General features: G+C 42.7%; 2 protein-coding genes across 2 annotated transcripts; one reads left to right on the top strand and one right to left on the bottom strand.

Annotated features, from left to right (window-relative positions):
* Nucleotides 1-3,824: 3,824 nt before the first annotated feature.
* On the bottom strand, nucleotides 3,825-7,839 carry mkrn2os.1 (MKRN2 opposite strand, tandem duplicate 1). Its single transcript, XM_084394794.1, has 4 exons — nucleotides 7,537-7,839; nucleotides 5,476-5,522; nucleotides 5,249-5,399; nucleotides 3,825-4,709 (listed from the first exon to the last, which is right to left on the bottom strand). Exons 1-4 carry the CDS (start codon nucleotides 7,743-7,745, stop codon nucleotides 4,490-4,492), a joined length of 627 nt encoding a protein of 208 aa, XP_084250920.1. The 5' UTR covers nucleotides 7,746-7,839; the 3' UTR covers nucleotides 3,825-4,489.
* A 382-nt stretch (nucleotides 7,840-8,221) lies between these two features.
* On the top strand, nucleotides 8,222-21,026 carry mkrn2 (makorin, ring finger protein, 2). Its single transcript, XM_084394793.1, has 8 exons — nucleotides 8,222-8,384; nucleotides 8,601-8,729; nucleotides 9,708-9,841; nucleotides 11,581-11,879; nucleotides 12,903-13,117; nucleotides 13,387-13,497; nucleotides 18,617-18,761; nucleotides 20,304-21,026. The coding sequence occupies exons 1-8, from the start codon at nucleotides 8,359-8,361 to the stop codon at nucleotides 20,451-20,453; spliced, it is 1,209 nt and encodes a 402-aa protein (XP_084250919.1). The 5' UTR covers nucleotides 8,222-8,358; the 3' UTR covers nucleotides 20,454-21,026.
* The last annotated feature ends 4,094 nt before the right edge of the window (nucleotides 21,027-25,120 follow it).

The raw sequence follows: 25,120 nt of genomic DNA, 5'->3' as shown, positions 1-25,120 counted from the left end.
CAGCAACAATTCAGACTTGGTCAATGAAACTCGGTTTCATGTGACATCTGGAATTAAAATTGCAACTGACATGATAATGGAACAAGTAAAATAATTCCACGTGTCTGAATTTAATGTTTTTGAAATATTGGAATTATCTGTGGTTCGCTCTCCTCTGTTTTCTGTCTCAGGCTTACTTCTGCAAATTCCTAGGAAGACGGATGCCAGGAGGGGCAGGAGGGGCAGGAGGGGCAGGAGCCCACCTGGAGCAAATCCAGGACAGCGGAATTGTTAGAACATAACCTGAGACTCGGGAGATGGGTGAAAAGACATTACAAAAGGCCTTTTCACACGTCACACTATTACATTACTGCATAAATATGGCCTCCCAGTTTAGAACTGGATCGAAATTTGCAACACAATTGTTACACTGAACACACACCTCCATCACTATACCCTCACAGCATCATCACCTGGGGTAGATAGAGTCTATCCAGGCTGAACACTACACCTCATACGAAGATGTGTCATCTTCACACTAACAGATCCAGATAGCTTCACACACACAGGATGGAGCTGATCTCATGATCGTGGTCTAACAGAGACACAGAGAATAGCATACGCTATTAACAACAAACTGCCAACTAATGCAACACACATGGACAACTGAATGGCTACAGTCACAAATCAAGACAAATTCAAAGGCAGACCTGCCATTAAATTTCAAACTCTATGATTGTTGGTGGGAGTTGGAAGATCAGAGGGCCCCTGATTTCTCAACATACCTACTAATAACAGAAACATAATTAAAATGGACAAATCTGAAGTGTGAGCGCTTCAATCAATTACAAAACTTACAATTCAACTCTGTCACCGACTGTGACTTAGCCAGATCAACACACACACACACACACACACACACACACACTCTCTCTGTCACAGACAAAAACACACTCTGACATTCTAAAAAAACACTCTCACACAAACACACAAAACCATTGATCCTGCCATTTATTTGATTATTTGTTTTACACCGACCTCTTGCTGCATTTCTGAAACTTATTTTGATTTTAATTTCTGAAACTTATTTTGATTTCTGCATATTTGTATATTGTCCATTTTACTTGCAACAATGTTTTTGGACATCAATTCAATTGAATCTCTATGTTTGGTTACACCAAAATGTTGCTGACACTCATCATGAAATGTTGTTTTAACCCAGCACTGGTTGTTTTGTTAGAATGCCATTTATTGAAATGTTTCTAGAAACAGGGTAAGAGCTTGTAAGATCTTCCTTTGTCCTTCCTTGACCCTCTATAGGAGTACTATTGGTGTGGTAATTAAAAATCAGGTAATGAATGAGACCAAATGTACCACTCACATTTGCTGACATGAACATGGTATTTTACATTGAACATGGCATGATTTTGCTTTATTGCATTATGCGTTCCTATGCATTTCCTTACGACTGTAAGTTCATATGTGCTCAATCGTGAAGCGGACATTTAAGATGCTTTTCAGGTGTCTCACAAAGCAGTGTGGATCAAAGGAGAACCCCTTCATCCACTGAGGTCTGCCCAGACCACCGTATCGCTGGAGGTGCAAGGGTTGGTCAAGAAGGGTCAGATCATCATCGTGGAGAAGGTGCCAGGGAAGCGGAAGTTTCTCCATGAAAGAATGACACATCAACTGAACAAGTCACAAAAGGTCCAGATTGACTCTATGAACTTTGCTCACGTCACAGGATTACAGGAAGAGAACCTGAACGCATTCATCCACCTGCTGGACTCAAGCTATACACCTGGTGAGAACAGGTGTCCTGCAGGTGAACACAGCCCACTGAGCTTCTACAGATGCCAACATTGCAAAGACAATTTTTGTGCCACATCTTCAAGGATTATAACAAACGTCTTACTGTGACCCCGTAAGTGTTCATCAGAATGTGACCCACGGGATCAAGGAGGGAAATCTGTAAGACTGAAAATACTGGTCGAGGCCCGGTCTATGGACCTCCCCCATGCGGCCTCACTTCCTCTCGGAAAACAACTAGGAACTCACACAAGAACATGGTTTAATGTGAATGTTTATCATTGACTGTTATGTTTTTGGTGTCATTTGAAATGTCTCAAAGTGAGTGGTACAGATATCTCATATCCAGATAGATAAAATAAAAGGTAATAAGGTTTAGAGAAGTTTAGAGAAAACTGGTTCAGAGCCATTTGAGGGTGGTCGCCCCCATCCCCCATGTCACCTGCATTTGAGGGTGGTCGCCCCCATCCCCCATGTCACCTGCATTTGAGGGTTGTCACCCCCATCCCCCATGTCACCTGGTCAAACAGGATAAAAGAAGGTGTTCGCCCTCTCTCTGGTCTCTTCTTTGCTGGACGTGAATGGAATAGGTGGTCTTTCTCTCTCTCTCTCTCTCTCTTTCTCTTTCTCTCTCTCTCTCTCTCTCTCTCTCTCTCTCTCTTTCTCTTTCTCTCTCTCTCTCTATCTCAGGTAGGCTACAAGCTGGGTAAGATTATTTGGTGTAACCAATGTATAACCATGTTCTAGATATTTGAATTGATTGTGGAATTGATCTCTGATATCTGAAATATTAAATTGTTACATGTGATTATTCTAACTGATTTTGACATTGTTCATTTAATGGTTAAAAGGAATAGTCAAACATTCGCTCACTTTTAGTGAGGCACAGATGTTATTAAAACCTTTCATTTATGGAGTCAGATGAAGTAACGAGTAAATACATATGATCAATGTATTACAAATTTAACCAACCAATACTTTGCATGAGTGAGGACAGAACACGTGATACCTTCCCCGTGTATTGGCGAACCAGCAATTGGACCAATATAGCGGGCCTTACAACATGGTGACCTCGACGTGATCTCAAAACAGATCACAAGGGTGAGGGTGAAGTAAACTTACGAGGATGGTGTGAAATGCTAAACAGCAGACAGAAGTACCACAGTTTTTGCAGGTCAAAAAATATCTGCACTAACTAAAATGTGTGAAAGACACCATAGACAGCAGATGCTAACCAGACAACCCACAGATCTGGCTGTAATGAGAGAAAGCAATGAGCATTGCACATGCAGCAGACTGAGGGCTGAACTGAGAAAGCTTCAGGGGTCACAACACACTGAAACAACAGCAACAATTCAGACTTGGTCAATGAAACTCGGTTTCATGTGACATCTGGAATTAAAATTGCAACTGACATGATAATGGAACAAGTAAAAGAATTCCACGCGTCTGAATTTAATGCTTTTGAAATATTGGAATTATCTGTGGTTCGCTCTCCTCTGTTTTCTGTCTCAGGCTTACTTCTGCAAACTCCTCGGAAGACGGATGCCAGGAGGGGCAGGAGCCCACCTGGAGCAAATCCAGGACAGCGGAATTGTTAGAACATAACCTGAGACTCGGGAGATGGGTGAAAAGACATTACAAAAGGCCTTTTCACACGTCACACTATTACATTACTGCATAAATATGGCCTCCCAGTTTAGAACTGGATCGAAATTTGCAACACAATTGTTACACTGAACACACACCTCCATCACTATACCCTCACAGCATCATCACCTGGGGTAGATAGAGTCTATCCAGGCTGAACACTGCACCTCATACGAAGATGTGTCATCTTCACACTAACAGATCCAGATAGCTTCACACACACAGGATGGAGGTGATCTCATGATCGTGGTCTAACAGAGACACAGAGAATAGCATACGCTATTAACCGATGTATAACCATGTTCTAGATATTTGAATTGATTGTGGAATTGATCTCTGATATCTGAAATATTAAATTGTTACATGTGATTATTCTAACTGATTTTGACATTGTTCATTTAATGGTTAAAAGGAATAGTCAAACATTCGCTCACTTTTAGTGAGGCACAGATGTTATTAAAACCTTTCATTTATGGAGTCAGATGAAGTAACGAGTAAATACATATGATCAATGTAGTACAAATTTAACCAACCAATACTTTGCATGAGTGAGGACAGAACACGTGATAACCTTCCCCGTGTATTGGCGAACCGGCAATTGGACCAATATAGCGGGCCTTACAAGTCATTATTTAAATCTTGTTAATTAAAAAAAAAAAAAAAATACAGTGTTCATTTAAACATGAAAGTATTATGCAGTAATTGAAGACATTTCTCTTTCACTCTTAAACTAAAGCCTCTTTATTCCATGAAGAACCTTTAACATCAGGGAATCTCTCACTCGCACGAAGGGTTCTAGATGTGCAGAACTGAAAGGCTCTGATCGGAAGCAGAATGGTCCTGACATGCGAAAACCTTCTCTTGGAAGCTTTATCTCCAGCGGTGTACAGAAGCTCTGAGGCATCAAGTGTTCTTTAACACTGAGTCCAGAACCCCTAGAGTTCTGTATAGAACACCGTGTGGTTTAACACAGCGCTGCATTCATGAAGAGCAGTGGAATAACAGGCCTATACTGTATATCAGATTATAGTGTTTTATGAAGAAGTGTGCATCACATGTCATCCGGTGCATTCGCTGTGTAAAATCCATGTTGTGATATTGCCTGATAGATGTTGATGTATCGAGAGACCGTCTTCATCCGGGGTAAGACGTGGCGTTGGGTGAACTGATCTCTGCTCAGAGACTCGAGCCCGGTCAGCAGGAGCAAGTGGTTTATGAAGCTCAGAGCGAACCCGTAACAGCAGGAGCCGAACACACGCTCCTCCTCAAACCTGCAGGAACACACACCTCAGGGTCGGGACAGGTCTGGTGACATGTTGTGGTGTAGCTATGGGTGTCACAATATATCGCAATACAAAAACACAACAATATGTGCAACAATAAAAATTACTGTGTGAGAAACAAATGAGTTTTAGTGTCAGAACTACATTAAACTACTATATATATAATGTTGAATACAATGTATAATAATGGGAATATGTGTGTGTCCTGATAATGCCAGATGTCTGATGTTACCAGTAAAAGTGTCCTACATTATTATAAATATATCTAGTCAGTGACAGTGAAAGCATATTCATCTACAATAATTCAGTATTTTCAGCTTCAGAATCATGAATATTGTTATTCTGGCGTCTCTATTGTCCTGTGCTTTGGGTTTCAGCTCCAAGTCCAAGACTATTCATTTACACACACAATGTAATACCAAATTCAGCATTTTAATCAACTAAATACTTTTTATCATGTGTCTATAATATGGTATAGTGAGTTCAGTATGGTGATGTGTGTCGCTACAGGAGGTGTGAGGCCGTACCGCTCTGAAGTCCATTCCGGAAGCGCAGAGAACTTCTCCAGCTCAGCGTCCCATGACCTCGCGAGCCGGACACACACACACACACACACACACCGCTCCCAGCCGCCAGCATCTCTGCGGACCCCGGACAGGGTGTAGTTATAGACCAGACCTGCGACAAACACAGCTGACGAACACACACTCGAACTTACGAATACTGTAATATTCACAGGTGGGAGATACTGTACCTTCTGAGTTTGAAAGACCCACGTGTATCTCAGAGTCACTCCATTCTCTGGGGAAAAACATGACAGAAAAAGAGTCAGTATAGCTGACCGTTCAACACTCTCTAAAGGGTCTCTTCTGCTCCGCGAGGCTGCTTTTACTTGATCAAAAATGCAGTAAAAATTTAGACATATTTTTACAATTCAAAATAGCTGTTTTCTGTGTGAGTTTATTCCTTTGATCAAAGCTGAGTTTCCAGCGTCATTACTCCAGTCTTACAGTGACAGTTCACCCACAAATGAAAATTACCCCATAATTTAGTCTAGGTCTATATGACGAGAGTTAAGTTCTGGCGGAAGAGTGACCTCTGACCCGGCGCATGACGAGTGACCTCTGACCTGACGCATGACCTCTGACCCGAAGCATGACCTCTGACCCGACGCATGACGAGTGACCTCTGACCCGAAGCATGACCTCTGACCCGAAGCATGACCTCTGACCCGAAGCATGACGACTGAACTCTGACCTGACGCATGACGAGTTACCTCTGACCCGAAGCATGACCTCTGACCCGAAGCATGACGAGTGACCTCTGACCCGGCGCATGACGAGTGACCTCTGACCCGACGCATGACCTCTGACCCGTCGCATGACGAGTGAACTCTGACCCCACGCATGACGAATGACCTCTGACCAGACGCATGACCTCTAACCCGAAGCATGACCTCTGACTCAACGCATGACGAGTGACCTCTGACCCAACGCATGATGAGTGACCTCTGACCCGTCGCATGACGAGTGACCTCTGACCAGACGCATGACCTCTGACCCGACACATGACCTCTGACCCGACGCATGACCTCTGACCCGACGCATGACCTCTGACCAGAAGCATGACCTCTGACCCGACGCATGACCTCTGACCCGAAGCATGACCTCTGACCAGAAGCATGACCTCTGACCCGACGTATGATGTAGGAGTAGCGTAAGCTCAGCTGAGAGTCAACGCCTCTCGCGGTTCAAACAAATTCAAGCTCCTCCCACATTTCTCTTTAAAAATGCTCCTTTTAGACTTTAATTCGTGACCGGTGTTTTGCTTTGCTCTATCCTCTGCTCTTCCGCGTTTGTCAATACCTCCGGTCTCTTTCTTGAACTCAACACTGAAGTGACTTAAACTGCAGTTCATCCACTGGCCACTAGAGACCGGCTCCAAGAGAGAGTCAATCCCATAGACCTGCATGTTAAAATGCCCAACTTTACAGCAGAATAAAACATGTTTACAGTCTTGTGCAAAAAGTGGGTTTGGTCAATATAACTAATTTTGCCCTTCATGACGACTGTGAGGGGGTGAATGTTTTTATTACTCATCCGTTTAAATTATATTAAGCCTTAAAGTTCTGCATAATTAAGGGCGTGGCCACTTGAGTGACAGGTGGACTGCTGCTGATGTCTCTACTAGCCGTTTGTCTGCTGTCTGTTAGCATCATGTCACCTCAGCTAATCCGCCTCGCTGCACATTTTCGTTTATCCGGGAGTGACGCTGCCAAGATGGCGACGGCCGGCTCCGCCCACTTTGGGCTTCAAAAATGCTCTTCAGAAACACTACGGGTGACGTCATGGACACTACGAACATATTTTTTTACAGTTTATGGTCAATACATCATGAGTCGGGTCAGAGGTCACTCTTTCGCCGGAACTAGACTCACGTACAGCCGTTACTGGAAGCCAGTGATTATAGTTTATAAAGTTATAAATATGGATATTTTTCTTGGCTTCAGAAGGCCTTTATTAACCCCTGGATCCGTATGGATTACTGTTATGATGATGAAAGCACTTTTTTGGGGCTTCAAAATCTCAGGCATCATTCACTCCCATTAGAAAGCTTGGAAGAGCGAGAATATTATTTAACAATAATATTTACTCTTCGTGTTTGATTGTTTTATAATGTAGCCAGTGTTCCATCTCATTATCTCAAGATCACGCCCACAATTGTGGAACTCATGAATATTCATGTATACTCCGCCCACTGGAACAGTATTTCACAGGAACTGAATATTACATGAATAATAGTCGTATAAACTCACCCAAGATGTGATGGTCCGTGAATAGATCCTATGAGAAACGCACATGAGACTTTGTGTCCATTAGTAAACGGGCAGAAGAGCGCGACCGGCGCGTTTAACAGTCCGAAAGTTGGAGTCTGATGACAGATCGGACACTGACACTGAGAATATGAGGAGAAACTGTACACATCTCTTCCACAGTGTCTGTATTTGATCACAGTTTTCTCCATTAGAGTTCAGGTGTTCGCGTTACCTGTCGTCCTCTGAGCCTGATCTCAGATCGGTTTCGCTTTCTCACGTTCCACAGGTGACGTCATTGTGTTCGAAACTAGTCCAGCAGGGGGCGCAAAAAAACAGATTCCTCCAGTGAATCCATCTATACAATTAAATAATATAACTTATTCTCTTTCCAGGTCAGTTTATCCGGTTCATTATTTCCCACACCTTCCCTAATCAGTATCTGTAGTAGTGAAAGGTGGTTTGTTATGTTCAGCGGAAAAAGATACGCGATTCGTGAACGAATCGTTCAAAAGAGTCAGTTCAAACGGTTCCATGCGTACTACTTACATGATGTAAAATAATCGTTTGTGAACTCCCAGCAAACACTGAACGTTTCCCTAACGTTCTCATTTTATAAACCAATAAAGAACTGCTCTTTTAACCAAAAACTGAGATACGGCTATGAAACGATTCGTTCGAAAGAACCGACTCGTGGAAGTGAATCGCACTAGGCGGAAGCAATGATGAGTCGCGGCGCCGAGCCGGAGATATTTTCAGGTTGCACAAAATCGTGCAGACAGTAACATTTCACAGTAAAATATTACATTCGCACCCGGATAAAAGATGTCAACGAAACAAGTGACCTGCAGGTAAAGAGAAACGCATAACCGTCATTACACAGCCATCAAAGCATCGCTGACTGCAGTAAATAAGGTCATTGATAATATCATCATGACTTTGACATGAGAGAAAATGGTGTAACGTTAGCTGGACTGACGCATCGGATCTCTGACACTTACACATGTATTCAGCATCTCATGCTCTGACTCAGGTGTGTTGATGATGTTGTGTGTGTGTGTGTGCAGGTATTTCCTGCACGGTGTGTGTCGTGAGGGCAGCAGGTGTTTGTTCTCTCACGATCTGACCACGAGCAAACCTTCAACCATCTGTAAATACTACCAGAGAGGAGTCTGTGCCTATGGAGACCGATGCAGGTGACGCAAATAGCATGTTTTAAACCTTTCTGCACGCATTTTCCTGAGTAATTAGGCATATTTTATGAGTGATTCTTCCATTTGTCTTTGATGACGTGTGTACTGGCGCGAGGGCGGGACAACCTGTCACTCACATGAGATCCACCAATAGCAAACCACAACCATCCAATCAATTCCCCACATACACAATCAAGCCCCGCCTACATTTGTACTTGTTTGTGAAGCGTTTCACTCAGATATATACTCGAACCCTTTTCAGTTAGTAAACATTGTGACGTCTCTTTGTGGGCGGAGCTTAGGTGGAGGCAAAAAGATTCCCCTGGCCGCTTCACTAACGCTAGTTTGCAAGTTTTATTAGCTTCTTTTTAACAAAAATCCGATTTCATCTTAATATGTAAGGTAAGGTCACTCACTGTCCAGGACTGCGATTGTTATTTGCAAAAGTTAACTTTAACGGACGGAACCAGATTGGCCCGACCCGTACACACTCACTCAGTGGATGATCTGACAGGGTTAACGCTAACGTTACCTCGATTGAGTGGCCTGACATCTACACCTGATAGAGAAACCGAGCGTAAAGAGAAACTCAGGCGTATAAATCTTTAGATGTCTATAACTATGTGCTGAATGGTCACGTACACACGACTTGTGTGATACGATCCACAGTTCTGCCCAGCCAGCGCCAAAGCCACAAGACGACTATGTAAAGAGTGACTTTACGGTGCAATTTTAAAGATGTGAATATTTTCTAGAAATAAAAATTCCAGATACAGCAATTTTATGTATTTGATTATTCTTTCTTACCAGGTTCTTCAAAAAGTCTAGTCCCAATCAATCACAAACATGTATATACAATCACAGATGATTCACAAATAAAAAAAAGTGGAGTAAAGTGACTTTAATAACAGAATGAAGAGGTCTAACTGAAGGATCTCCATGTACGTCTCATATATGTATTTTATGTGTGTTGTGTGATAGATATGATCATGTGAAACCGTGTGGCCGTGGCGCAGCGGTCGAGAACCCGAACAGATCCGGGTCAGCGCCGGGACCCGCTCCACCAGCAAACACTGGCAAACCTGGCAAAAAACCACTGGTGCTGAGAGACAAAGGTACCATTCCCTCATATCACGACACTGAACGATATTATTGCGACACTTTTTAACAAAAAAATTACTGATGATTAAAAAGTTAAATTTGGTATTTCATTGTGTGTGTAAATGAATAGTCTTGGACTTGGTGCTGAAACCCAAAGCACAGGACAATAGAGACGCCAGAATAACAATATTCATGATTCTGAAGCTGAAAATACAGAATTATTGTAGATGAATATGCTTTCACTGTCACTGACTAGATATATGTATAATAATGTAGGACACTTTTACTGGGAACATCAGACATCTGGCATTATCAGGACACACACATATTCCCATTATTATACATTATATTCAACATTATATATAGTAGTTTAATGTAGTTCTGACACTAAAACTCTGTAAACTTACATTTTTCCTGACACAGTAATTTTTATTTTGGGTGAACTAAACACAACACTGATGCATTTTTGTATTGTGACAGGATATATTGTTACACCCCTGATCTGCACTCATGACTCTAGCGCAGATACACTACATGCTACATTAGAAATGAAAGAAATAAAGTAAATTATTGGACTCTATTGGGGTGTGCGATGTCTATCGTCAATGGTAATATTGTGATTGTTGTTTTAACGATGTGAGATCCGTCATAATCGAGTGTGTCCATCACTTTACAGAAACACAGATAAAGCGCGCACATACACTACATGATGTAGTCTAGTAGGTTAGACTAGTGCGCTTTTATAACGCCCTCAAGATTCAAGATAAGGGGCAAAAATATCTCTGTATGTCTTTTATATTTATATTATTTAATATATTACATGAAGAGTGCCGTTCTTTCTTTAAAGTCCCCCTGTGGTGAAGATCCAGCTTTTAATGTTGTTTATATGTCTATGTGGTGTTTTTAATATGCTTTAAAGGGCACCTATTATGCCCCTTTTCACAAAATGTAAGATAAATCTCTGATGTCCCCAGAGTGTGTGTGTGTGAAGTTTTAGCTCAAAAATACCCCACAGACCATTTTTTACAGCATGTTTAAATTGTCACTTTTTGGTGCTCAGAAAAAACGCGCTGTTTTAGTGTGTGCCCTTTAAATGCAAATGAGCTGCTGCTTCCGGCACAGGGGGCGGAGCTTCACGAGCTCGCGCTCAGTCTCAGGACAGTCTCATCTCACGGAATGATGATAATATCAGAAACTCTCAGTAACGGTGTTCATTTCGACCCGGAGTCGGACAATAATGCCTACAGAGTCAGAGTGCTGTACGGAGATGGCACAGGTATAGTTTAGTTTAATTACGGCTATAACGTATTTGTCATCTGCTTGTATGTATCCACTATTAATAGCCTACAAGTCTGCTGTTTCGGACCAGGACGAGCCATTTCTACCTACATACACCGCTGGTCCCCTTACATTGAAATAGCCATTTTGCGCCTCATTTCTTAACTGGCTACTCTCTGCTGTCTCAGACGACGACATCTATTCCTGTCGGCCACCGTAACTTCTGTTGGTTGCTATTCACAACCTCACCACTAGATGACGCTAGAATTTACACACTGCACCTTTAAGAACGAACGAAAGGAGCAGCAACACAGTTTCTTTTGTTTCTCTTGAACTTTCAGAAATCAATTGAAATGTGAACGAGTCAAGTCTTTTCCCAACAGAGAGATTGTTATGTTGTGTATGTTGTCAGCTCTGGGTCTGTATGGAGGAGATATTGTAATGTGTGTGTGTGTGTGTGTGTGTGTGTTCTCAGCTCTGGGCCCATATGTAGAGAGTGCGGAGGACTGCTGGGACTACAGAGACGCCAGCGCTCACGGTAAACCACACTCGTACCTGGAGGCCATTCGCTCTGGGCTGGAGAGTTCTGAGAGTTCTGCCTCATCCGGCCCGTATCCGGACGCCGGGCCTCAGCCGCAACTCTGCCCGTACCTGGCGGCGGGCCAGTGTAACTATGGCGACCGCTGCCCGTATCTCCACGGCGACGTGTGTGAAATCTGCCGGCTCCAGGTTCTACACCCGCACGACCCCGAGCAAAGAGCAGCGCATGAAAAGGTGACTTATACTGGTTTCATTTGTTCAGTTCAGCTTTTTAATGCAGCAGATTGAGTGCAACAGTTGAAGTAAAGATATAATATTTATTGCATGTTTGATATACCCAAAATTAGTCATGCGTCATGTTTAAACACCTTTCTCCTCCACCATTGACGTATTCTGTGAGAAATGCTGCCAGTGTAGATCCGGCAGAAACACGCGGAGTGATACACACTGTGAAACGGTTTCTGTGTGAGATTAGTTGAATATTGCACGGCTAGATAAGGCTCTCAGCCAATCAGAGTCGAGAACCAGAATTAACTGTTGTATAAAACATTTTTTGTTTGACTATGTTGACATAGGTGTTTTGTTTTAGTAATAATGTAGAAACCTTTCTCATAATCGCATTTCAACTTCATTTTCAAAAGTAAGTTTAAAGTCCCCCTGTGGTGAAGATCCATCTTTTAATGTTGTTTATGTGTCTATGTGGTGTGTTTAATCTGCTTTAAGACAAAGCATGTGTAAGTTCATAAGTCGACACCATTGCTGAGTATTTTCTCCTTAAAACTGCAGTGAACCAAAGACAGTCTCAAACACACGCTTTGAAATCGCTGGTGTTTCTGACGTCACAAACTACCTTGTAACCAATCAGATCAACGTGTGATCGTCAACCAGTGGATCTCTGAGCTGAGTGAGTGAGTGGAGGCGGGGCTCATTTGCATATTCATAGAACCACGCATACTAAATGAGGCAAGGGTGTCGAGTATTCAAGATATTTTAAGACATAAAAAAAGAAAAAATTCAAGAAAAAATAATAATTTTGGTTTGAGTTTTAAGGGCTAAAATGATTGACTACAGGGGGACATGATGATGATGATGATGCTGCTGATAATGATGATGCTGCTGATAATAATGATGATGATGATGATTCTGATGCTGATGTTGATTCTGATGATGATTCTGATGTTGATTCTGATGTTGATGATGATGATGATGATGATGATGTCCGATGATGATGATGATGTTGATTCTGTCTGGTCTCAGATGTGCATGGCGGCCTTCGAGATGGACATGGAGCGGGCGTTTGCGGCTCAGCAGAGTCAGGATAAGCAGTGTAAGATCTGTCTGGATGTGGTGTACGAGAAGACGTCTCCGTCGGAGCGGCGCTTCGGGATCCTGTCGAGCTGCGTACACACGTACTGTCTGAGCTGCATACGCCAGTGGCGCTGCGCCGAGCAGTTCCAGAACCAGATCCGAAAGTGAGTCAGTCCACTGGGATGGACTTTTAATTAATCATAACTAGTGGTGGAATGGATCAGATCATTTACGGTTTTTGAGCCACGGATCGGATAATTTTTCGGATCAGCTAATTTTTTAATATAATATATAAATATAAATATATATATATATATATATATATATATATGGGGGGGGGTGTAACTTTACTTTTCATTAATTACTTAAAACTCCCTTGAAGTTCTTCGATACTACCGAGTGTTGTGGAGTAATGAAGAGTTATTGTGTGCAGGTCTTGTCCTGAGTGCCGTGTGGTGTCGGAGTTCGTCATTCCCAGTATGTACTGGGTGGAAGACCAGGATGAGAAGAACCGCCTCATCGAGGAGTTCAAATCTGGAGTCAGGTATGACTGAAACGGGTTTGTTTTGTGGCCTGGTAACAGAATTACAGGTATATACAGGTATGGCTATGATATGGTACAGCGATTTTGATCAATTCTAATTTCTTAAAAAGTCATGAAATTAATTTAAAGATCTTTATATTATGTTTATGAAGGTTAGCTTAAGTTAGCAGGGATATTATCCTCAACAAAAACTAGAACCATTAAAAAAAAATCATGTTCATAACTTGAAATAAAATAAATGTTAACTGAAATAAAATCAAATATAAACAACTTTTTTATTTCAGCAAATTGCCAAGGCAGGATCTCATTTTAATTTAATTGAACTTGACGTCCTAAAATAACTAAAACTAAATAAAAACAAACATTATAGAATATATAAAATGTATATAGAAATATTTAAAAACAAAAACTACTAAAAATGACAAAAACACAACAGCAAAATCATACAGGGTGGAAGACCAGGATGAGAAGAACCGCCTCGATGAGTTCAAATCTGGATCTCTTTGTTCCCTTTCGAGAACGGGTCACTTCGTATTGCGTAGACAACTTCACGTCTCTGTCTCCTCCGAAGCCATCGCTGTAGGAAACAAGCCTTTTCAGCTAGAGCGAGCCATCCACAGCAGACTTTCACTCACCGGAAGCCGCTCCTCTCCTGAGGCCATCCAGCGATCGTCACATATATCCTTTTTCTGAAAAAGCTAAGCGAGCGTTGTTTCAAATGCCTCGCTCTACTTGCGCCGCGTGCGGATCTCCTCTGCACGAGGCCGATGGACACACAAAGTGCGTCAAATGCCTGGGTACCGCCCATGCTGAGGCTGCACTTTCTGCTGGTGGCTGCTCTGTCTGCAAGAGCAAATGGCTGCGGAAGCGGCTAGCTCAAAACCACGGCGCCACGGAGCCAGCGAAGCAGGTCTCTCAGCCCCGCCCTGCGGCTGATACCCGCCGCCTTTCACGGCCAGCTAAGCGCTGACCTCTCCAGTCAGTCCAACTCTATGTATGTATACAAATCACAATATAAGGGTATTAGGTCCCCCTGTGTTAGGCGGCCCATCCCCGAATATGTGTCAAACCCTAGCCGCAAAGGCCATGGCCTGGCAAGCCATCCCCGGTGTGTCGAGTTGGGTTATAAACACAATAAAACGAGGCTAGTCGCTTCAATTCGCTCGCAGACCCCCAAAGTTTCAGCGTGTGTCACGTGCTTCACTCCGAAATACAAAATCTGTTAGCAAAAGGGGCGAAGGAATTAATCCCTCCTGCGTTAAAAAATTGGGGGTTTTACAGTCGCTATTTTCTAGTACCGAAAAAAGACGGCAGCATCAGACCCATATTAGACCTAAGCAAGTTCGCCCAGGGGATTGGTTCTTTACTGTGGATCTGAAAGACGTGTACTTTCACATCCAGATAGCCCCCATCACAGGCCATTCTTGAGATTCGCTTTCGAGGGGCAGGCATCAATTCACAGTTCTGCCGTTCGGTCTGTCCCTAGCACCCTGTACATTTACGAAGTGCATGGACACAGCGCTTTCTCCCCTGAGGCATCAGGGAGTGCGCGTGTTGAATTATTTCGACGACTGGCTTGTTCTGGCGCAGTCGAAGACCGAACTTTTGACACACAGAGCTTCCGTCCTTCGAATCCCTGGGGCTCAAGATCAATTTATCCAAGAGCAAACTGAACCCCAGCCAGAGTGTAATCTTTCTGGGCATAGTTATCGACTATAATCACGGTTGTTTACATGCCCTGATTCCCTGGCGGGCTCAGGACTGGTACCACGAGGGTGTGACCATGGGGGTGGCCTCCAGGAGGAAAGTGGTTTTCACGCTGCACGAGGGCAAGCCTGTCTCTGGCCTCTGGTCGAGCACGGAGAAGAGCTTACATATCAACTGTAAGACAGTCCGTCTGATATGGAGTGTTTTCGGCGAGGCCAAAGTCGACCTTTTCACCTCGAGAAACAACACTCGCTGCACAGTGTTCTTTTCGAAGAGCAGGGACGCCCATCCCTGGCCCAGTTTCCCCCTTTATGCGTTTCCCATGATTCCCCAGGTCATCAAACGGGTCAGGGAGAGCGGATGCCCAGTCCTCCTAGTGGCCCCCCTCTGGAAATCCAGGCCGTGGTCTCCAGAGCTGGTTCAGATGATGGACGAAGTCCCCTGGCCTGTCCCACTGAGGAAAGATCTCCTCACGCAGGCGAACGGGACGATCTGGCATCCTCGCCCAGATTTATGGGCTTTACATGTGTGGCCCCTCAACGGGTACCCAGGGACCTCCCTGACAGGGTCAATTTCTGAGGCTAGAGCCCCATCTACCAGGTGTCTCTATGCCCTGAAGTGGTCAGTGTTTTCCGGCTGGTGCTCGGATAGACACTTTGAACCCCAGTCATGTGAAGTATCAGTGATACTCTCCTTCTTACAAGAGCTGCTGGATGCGGGCCGTTCCCCATCCACGCTCAAAGTGTATGTGGCAGCCATAGCAGCTTATCATGCTCCAGTGGCTGGCCAATCACTAGGAAGAAACAACTTGGTCGTATGATTTTTTTAAAGGGAGCCAGGAGGATGAACCCTTCCAGACGACCTTCTATACCGTTCTAGACCTTCTATGCTCTCCTGCTGGCACTGGCATTTATCAAGCGAGTGGGAGATCTGCAGGCGCTCTCTGTGAGCCCCTCCTGTTTGGAGTTTGGAATAGATTACTCCAAAGTCACTCTCAAATCCAGACACGGCTATGTACCTAAGGTGCTCTCAACACCGTTTAGAGTACAGGTGATTACTGTATTAGCTCTTCCCCCTTCTGAAGAGGATGGGGAGGCTAATCTGCTCTGCCCTGTCAAAGCGTTAAAGGTCTATTTGGAGTGTTCTGCGCCCTATAGGCAATCAGAACAGCTCTTTGTCTGCTTCGGTGGCCGATCCAAAGGGTCTCCAGTCACGAAGCAAAGACTGTCCAGATGGATAGTGGATGCCATCTCTCTGGCATACGCCTCAGTGGGTCAGGTTTGCCCTATAGGTACTAGAGCCTAGGGTTGTGCCGATGGACGATATCATCATCCATCGTGATGGCTGACCGACATCACGATGGTGAGCCACCATCGTGATGCCACGCCCCCCACCCTGTCAGACCAGCCCAGTCTCACGGCAGTTCGTGTTCGTGTGTACACCAGTGGTTGGGAACCTGGCTCTTAGGCAAAAATCATGTGGCTCGCAAGGTCTCTCACCCTTTACCAACGAACGATAAAAAATTAAGACGTGCGTGTTCAGTGCTGTTCGCGAGTGTCACGAGTCACCACAGCAATCAACTAAGTTAACCGCTTACGTTTCTGTGGTAACCTAACAGCTCCTGCACTGGGATTCAAGCAGCCGCTGCTTGTTTAAGGTGATGGCGAAAATCATTTTAGAACAGCACCGAAAATGTAAAAGTAGGCTATATAAACTTTAATATATCCTTTTATTGAAACGGGTGCTTTACTGTTCAAAGAGACATTTCGAAACATTTCACCCGCTGGCCGCTGGTACTTTCACTTTTGCCGCATGACCCTTTATGTCCTATAAATGTGTCGTATTGTTGATAATCCGCGCAGATTTCAGTTGACGATTCTGTTAAAGTTATTAATAATAAAACATGAATGAATGAGAAAGAAAAGAGCAGGATGTGCTTTATATTGAAAAGAAATATTAAAAGCGCGATAAGTCGCGAAAGAGAACTGAATTGTACTGACAGGATGCTGTGCGCGCGCTCCGAGCGCAACACGGACCAGAATATAGTCTTTGTCTTCGGTTGCAAGCCTAAACGGCCAAATAAACATATAAATATTTCAATATGCCAAGCCGAGTATTCCCGTGGCGTAAACACAGTAGAAGTAGCTACTCTCTCTCTCTCTCTTCGTGATGGTCAGCGCGATTCCGTAGCATCCCCCCCCCCGACGATATCATCGTCCATCGCGATGTTTTACTATAAACATCGTCAACTGCCAATTTAGGGGACATCGCCCAACCCTACTAGAGCCCATTCGACTAGAGGCATGGCCTCGTCATGGGCTTAGTCCTCTGGGTTTCCTATTCAGGCTCTTTTCTCAGACTCGATGATATGCACACCACAAGTTGTCGTCTCTTAGCCCTCCTTTTTGCTCTTTCAGTCGCATAGCTCATACGTCAGCCGGCTTACGTCACTTTGGAGTTCCTACTGACGGTGCGAATGCAAACAGAAAAATAGCCCTGAGGACCTTTAGTTCTTGAGGAACCGTCCTGGGGTGTGTTAGACTATAGTCTACTATAGTCGCGAGTTCTGTATCAGCAGTTCAACGGCAGTTTCCCGGAAACCATCGTTCCAACGAACATTCGCAAACAGCATCGCAGAGTTGTGTGTTCAGAACGACAGATCTAGATCTCGACCTGTGGTTAGAAGCAGAGTTTCTAGTTTGCATGACATGTGGACTCAATAAATCCTGATCTTGAGCAAAATAAGCAATCTAGACATTCAATGCAATCTAGAATCTGGAAATAAAGCAAAATAACAGAGAAAAATATAAATATTCCTCAGATGACGTGTTCGTAATTTATAATAAAACATCTCGCGTTAATTCGATCTCAAACAGATTCATTAAAAGTATTATCACTCCAACACCTGCATGACGTCATTAACCATCGTGGATGAACGACCAATTTGCAACAGTACGGTTTCGGGGAACAGTCGAGACTAGCTAGATGATTTCTTCAACGATGCATATAGTAGTGAAGCAGCGAGTTATGGGGTTGTACGGGAAACACACCCCTGGTGGACAGTTACTGTAACTGCGCTCATTTATTAAAGCAATACACCCTCCTAGAATATTGGCAGTGATCGAACCGAACATGGCTTCACTTTCAAGAGCAGCTGCAGTCTGAACAGAAATCAACAGAATACGAGGTTAAAGGTTAAACATTTGAGTGGCGTCTGTAAAACCTTTGATCTTCCTTTGATCTGCACTCAAACTGAGAGTTGGAAACTGTTTTCATCCATCAGTCCATTTTTTTCTCCTGTATTGGCAGAATGCAGAGTGATTTGTTTGATATTATGGTTTAAACGTGTATTAGGTGTTTTCTTTATATTGGTGTCTCCCTGAATCTGTTTCTGTTTATCTGTGTGTTGCAGTAAGAAACCCTGTAAATACTTTGACCAGGGAAGAGGAACGTGTCCGTTTGGTGGAAAGTGTTTCTACATGCATGCATACGCTGACGGGACGCGAGCAGAACCCGACAAACCCCGCAAACAGCTCAGTGCCGAGGGGAACGTCCGGGTAAAGACCACACACACACACACACACACACACACACACACACACACACACACACACACTTATATATGCAAATTACTATGCAAATCCTCATTTAAGTAATTCATGCGCAGAATAAAGGGGCGGGGCCTGGTTGAGTTAGTTAGTAGTGTGTTAAACTGGCGGTTATGGTAAGGGGCGGGACATTTCCCAAACACACTCGAAGCGCTCGACCAATCACAACACACTGCTCCAGTCGACCAATCAGAGCACAGTGTGCTTTTCATAAGGAGGGGCTTCATAGAGACAGGAAGTAAACAGAGCGTTACTGACAGACTGGGAAGAGAGGAGCCATAACAATGGAGAATATGAGGAAAATAATCAACATTCAAGCAGGAAAACCTGTTCTAGTAGAGCCTGAGAACAACATCAAGAGTTTGTAAAAGGTCCTCTTGTGCTCTTCTTCGCGTGTCGGTCAAAAATGACAGAAATGTATTTCTTTTTTTCAATGAAATTAATGTACTATATTTTAGTTCGATAATGTTTTTTATTTAATATTTTGTAATTTTAGGGGATTTTATGGTACTAAATTATATTTACGCTGTGTTTATAATCCATTTATTCACTTTTTGAGCATAGACCTGAAAATTAAATTTCCAATTTCCAACTTAAAGGTGCAGTGTGTAAGTTTAGCTGCATCTAGTGGTGAGTTTGCGAATTGCAACCATCGAAAGTTACGGTTCCTGACAGGAAGTGATGTCGTCATCTGAGACAGCAGAGAGTAGCCAGTTAAGCAATGAGGTTTCTTTACAAAGACAAATTAAGAAATTATGTTTACTTAATTATTCAGTAAAATAATAAGTTATTGTGAATATTATTGTTACTTGTTCATCATTGTGTTTTATTCGCTTCTTTGCACGAAGAACAACATAGTGACGAAACGTGTTTGTCCGTTCAGGGCCACCGTAGAAACATGTGGATGTAAGCGGTTCCGCAGTGTGTGTAGAGAGAAATGGCTCATTCTAAGCTAATAAAAACATTATGGTTCATTATGTAAGGTCTTTATACACCACTGAAAACATCGTTATGTACATGATATTGTCAACAGATCCTCCTAAATATCACACACTGCACCTTTAAACTGTCGTAAATCTTGAATGCTTTAAAGACTGAAGTTTGATCTCTTTTCAAAAGACGACACGTGGCAGATTATTGCTGAAGTGAAGATAGTTTTAAAAAGTGAACTTAAAAAGGTTACAGAATTTTACGTTTATTATGAAAAATGTGCAAAATATAATTTTATATGAAATATATATTTTCAAAAACATGTTTTACTCTAAAACTGCGAGAAATTCAAAGCCATAAATCTAAACAAGATGCATTCAAAATATAAGTTTGATATCTCAAAAAGAACCTGTTCATGTCCATGATTTGTGTGTGTGTGTTCACATAACAAGTGGCAAAACCACCAAAACCAATGGTTTCGTACCATTCCGATGAAGTAAAAAATTCAATGTAAGATTTGTCAGAGGGTTAAAATGTGAAATATTTCTCTCTCTCTCTCAGTTTCTGAATTCAGTGCGTCTGTGGGACTTCATCGAGGAGCGAGAGCATCGTGGGCTTCCCCAGTACGAGGACGAGGTCAATGAACTGGGCGAACTCTTCATGCAGCTCTCCGGAGCCGGAGACGAGAGCGGCTCCTCGGCCTCACATTGATCACATGACAATAACACGTATCGAGAGCGTTTCCGAAGACGACATTCTACCGGTGGTGCGTTTCTGTGCGACAGCATATACTACATCTGTACGAGTATGAAATATATAAAGCACCTGTATCGTATCTGTAGGCTGCTATACTCTCCTGGGAGGAGTTTTTTAACGCAAGGCCCAAAGATGAATGTATAAAAAAAATGGGAACTAAAAATCACATTTTCAAATGCACTCAAATAGTGTATGAAGTATAATAATGTTGTGTCAAAAAATGAATAAATAAGTAGTAATTGTTGCACTTAGTTCCGATAACATACATAATTTATTACATTTGGGCATCATGCAATATTACTGTGGTTTAAAAACATAAAAAGCATCCATTCGTTTTGTCACTAGTGAATGGACTTATCTGTATTTTTAGGATATATTTACTTCATTTTGAATTCAGCTGATGTCATAGTACTGAAGTTCACTTGTCTGGTTTACTCTTGAATCTGATATGGGTTATTATATATTCATTTTCTGAACTGTATTGGTGAGTGACTCTGGAGCGAGTGTAATAAAGCGTTTCGTGAGCGATTGGTGTGTGTGTGTGTGTGTGTTTCTGAGTGTTTAGCACAGACACGGGATCTGAACTGTTCAAATACACTGAATCTGATTGAGATTCATATGCTAATATCAAGAGCAGGGGATGCGCTGATATGAAAATTATGGCCGATACGATAATTCTTTATATTTGAAAGCATTTCAGTGTTTATCGGGATGGTTTTGGGTAGTGTCCTCAATCTGCTGTGTTCAGGAAGAATGGAAGCTGTCAAGGTCAGATGAGGGTAAGAAACGCCTCACGTGACGCTAATGTTATGATCTGAAGAAACTCTGTCACTCGGAGTTAAAGTAGATTAATCTCTGCCTAATATACAGTACAGCAGCCCTGCTCAATCATCATCAGTGGTTTAGTCACTGTTATGGAGAACAAACAAGATAAACTACATCAGTCAGAAGATCTGGATCGGTGAGATTTTTATGTTTTTAAAAGAGTTTTCTGCTCACCAAGACCGCATTTATTAGATTAAAAACAGTTATATTGTTCAATAATTATGACAATTTAAAATAACTGTACCACCAGGTGCGTGACTACACTGGAAAGAGCGGCAGCGGAAGATTAGACTGGCCTTTCTACAACACATCCTGACGTCACGAGTCTTTACGGGATGTGTGTGAACGCACTCACAGATTCCGGGAAATCACTGGCAGAGTGAACGATCCTGGGACACGTGTGTGTGTGTGTGTGTGTGTGTGAGAGAGAGAGAGTGAATGTGAGTGTGTGTGTGTGTATATGTATGTATCTGAGTGCGTGTGTGTGTGTGTGTGTGTTATGTGGTAGCCAAGATAGACAAAGTTTGCCATTTTCCACAGCGGTCAGACACATTGTTTGGCGATTACGTAAAAACGTTTTTGCGGTTGAAACAACAGGTGTCGATTACCCGTCGAATGTTGTCACGGATGCTGAGAAAGAGGCTTTACATTCGAGAGTATTTTCAAAAAGAGGGGATTCAACTCGATCAACCATATCCCAGCTCAGAGGTCCATCAAAAAGCTATTGTTGAAGATCCTTTGGGCCGGTTCCACCGCAAACCATTCTGGTGAAAGACCCCGAACAATTCACCAGAATCGTTTTTGGCGATACTGACATATTTCACATTCATCTCAGGCGACGTAGCTCTCGTCCAGCACCGGCCAGCCAAAGGCGATGCTTGCGAGACACGCGACATTAACGTGTTTGTAGGGGCATTTACAACAGCGCACACCCGACTGGAGTTGATGGAATTGGAGTTGATGGAATCATGGTTGTATCTCGCTATTAGTGTTACTCGATCTTAGTGCTGCATTTGACACTATTGACCACAACATTCTTTTAAATAGACTCGAAAATTATGTTGGCATTAGTGGAATTGCATTAGCATGGTTTAAAACAGATCGTCATCAGTTTGTAGCAGTAAATGAAGAGATGTCTTATCGATCACAAGTTCAGTATGGCGTACCACAAGGCTCAGTACTAGGACCGCTGCTGTTCACTCTGTACATGCTACCCTAGGGAGCCAATGCAGTGTTGACAGAACTGGGCTAATATGGTCATACTTCCTGGTTCTGGTAAGAACTCGAGCTGCTGCGTTTTGGACCAGCTGTAGTTTGTTTATTAAGCGTGCAGGGCAACCACCCAGTAGAGCATTACAATAATCTAGCCTTGAGGTCATGAACGCATGGACTAATTGTTCCGCATTTGTCATTGAGAGCATATGACGTAATTTAGATATATTTTTAAGATGGAAGAATGCAGTTTTACAGATTCTAGAAATGTGACTTTCAAATGAGAGATTGGTATCAAAGAACACACACACACACACACACACACACACACACCCACACACAGGTCCCTAACCGACGGCGAAGACTTAACAGAGCAGCCATCAAGTGTTAGACAGTATTCTAGATTATTACATGAGGACGTTTTTTGTCCAATAATTAGAATCTCTGTTTTTTCAGAATTTAGTAGTAGGAAATTACGAGTCATTCAATTTTTTATATCAGCTATACATTCCGTTAATTTTGTGAACTGGTAAGTTTCGTCAGGGCGTGAAGAAATATAGAGCTGAGTATCATCAGCATAACAGTGAAAACTAATGCCATGCTTCCTGATGATATCTCCCAAGGGTAGCATGTACAGAGTGAACAGCAGCGGTCCTAGTAACGGTCAGCATGATGTTGTTGACTATGATGAGTATGTTAGAGATTTGCTAAAAGACAGATTCTGCTGGAAAACAGCTGAAAAGACACACTGCTCTTTAAGATTGTTGACCGCAACTTGATCATGCCTGTACATTTTCTGCCTCTTCCCGATGATGTTGCAGAGGGACCTTTGAGTGTGGAAGGGGGTGTTGGGAGTGAAGAAACCCAAACTCTAGAGCTCTTACCTCAGCCTGCAGCTGGTGAGAGAACTGTGGGATGGGTTTCAGCAGTGGCGTTTTCTTGCGGAGGCCAAGGGAAGCCAGGCTTCCTCACTTTTTCAGAATATAATCGTCATTTAATAAACACTTTTGTTTTCACAGTTTACGCAATCCTTCTGTCATCTCCTCATCGTCTCTCTTCATTCATTATTGAGTGTTTTATGATGTGTAAAACAGCGCCCCTATAAAAGTGACATGGTGAATGCGCGTTGAAAACATGGTACTGCACCCTATATCTGTGAGGAGGCCAGGCTGAGTTGGCATCCCTTGATAAAAAAAAAAAAGAATGATTAACCAATCAGGTGACGCTATTGTCACGACACTGCTCCCCTGTGATTGGTCAGGACAGTGTCAAGGGAAGCCATGAACTTGTTGGCATCAGGCCAATCACATCACGTTATCATCGTCAATGAATGAATGAATGAAATAGCGGAAGATTTGTGGTTTTGTGCCCATCTTTTTAATTCCTTTATTTATTGACCATACACTCAAAACAAAACAAAGACACATTTAAATGTAAGCCTTACAAACAACCTTTTCACACGTAAGTTTTTCAAGGCGACCGTTATTGATCGTAGTATCACTTTATGGTTCCCATGGAGACGCGTCTTTCATTGCTTGTCACACCGCAGGCACAATAGCGCTGAATGATCAGCTTTTATTTCCTTTTTTTATTCAAAATTTCACAAATTTATTAGCTATAGCAGGATATATCTGATATTCCGATTGTCAAATATGTGCAAGAGGATGTGTTTTGTTGTTCAAACACCTTTATAACAATCGCGTTAGTTGAGCTGTATGCGCAACATATTTTAGGTATCTAACGTTACGTGCTCAAAGTGTTGGATTGTAACAAGCGTAAGTCCCGGTAAGATGATGCTGGGCGCTCTAATAGTTCATCCAAATAGCAACATATAAATGGTAACGTATGATTTTCTGCCCCCACCCCTTAAAACACACAGCTTAGAGGTTGTGTCTTAATTGGCTTCCTCTGAAATTTTCCCCACGCCACGGCCACGCCACTGGGTTTCAGAGCTTGAATGTTCAAGAGGTTCTGAAAGGGGCCAGAGATGTTGGAAGAAGAGGCTGGTAGACAAGGAATGATTTGGTTCCAGTGACTCAGTGGTACTGGTTTGGAGGACTCTGTTAGGCTTCCATATTCAGTTGATGATGAAATTGATCTGGACATGAATTCAAATCGGACTGCATTGGATCGCCTATCTTCAGATGATGACTGTCAAAGTGATGTAGCTGCTGTGGTGACAGTTCAATCAGTTAATCAGCAGGATGTTGGAGGTTTGATGACTTCAGTTAGATCAAGAGCTGGAAGGATTATCAGACCAGTTGTGAGGCTTATTGAAACAATGCAAGTACAAAGAATAGATAACCAGGTTAATGCACCTATGTGGATCTAATTTATTATTTTCCTTTTCTTCTGTTTGTTTTCTTTCTATTGTGTGCTTATTTAGTTCAGTATACCAAGATGTGATTGAAAGGAATGCTTATATGTTGAGTGAGTGTACTAAACATGTACCATGCATGTTGACCTATGAGTTTAGAGAGGCATAGCTAACCTCTCCTTCCTCTAATTCCTCGTAAGAATAGTTTTTTAGAGTTTAGAGTCTTTTTCTTCTGAGAGATGTATTTGCATTGGATTGCATGTTTGTG

This window comes from Rutilus rutilus (genome assembly GCF_951802725.1).
Source record: "Rutilus rutilus genome assembly, chromosome: 22".
Taxonomy (NCBI): domain Eukaryota; kingdom Metazoa; phylum Chordata; class Actinopteri; order Cypriniformes; family Leuciscidae; genus Rutilus; species Rutilus rutilus.
Note: the sequence above shows the minus strand (reverse complement) of the source record. Positions and strands in the feature narration are given on the sequence as shown.

Coding starts and splice junctions, on each gene's coding strand:
- mkrn2 (XM_084394793.1), top strand. CDS start 8,359: ATGTCAACGAAACAAGTGACCTGCAG. Junction 13,118..13,386: donor TTCCAGAACCAGATCCGAAA/GTGAGTCAGTCC, acceptor TATTGTGTGCAG/GTCTTGTCCTGAGTGCCGTG. Junction 13,498..18,616: donor GAGTTCAAATCTGGAGTCAG/GTATGACTGAAA, acceptor TGTGTGTTGCAG/TAAGAAACCCTGTAAATACT.
- mkrn2os.1 (XM_084394794.1), bottom strand. CDS start 7,745: ATGGAGAAAACTGTGATCAAATACAGACACTGTGGAAGAGATGTGTAC. Junction 5,523..7,536: donor CACGGACCATCACATCTTGG/GTGAGTTTATAC, acceptor GTTTTTCCCCAG/AGAATGGAGTGACTCTGAGA. Junction 4,710..5,248: donor CCGGAATGGACTTCAGAGCG/GTACGGCCTCAC, acceptor GTGTTCCTGCAG/GTTTGAGGAGGAGCGTGTGT.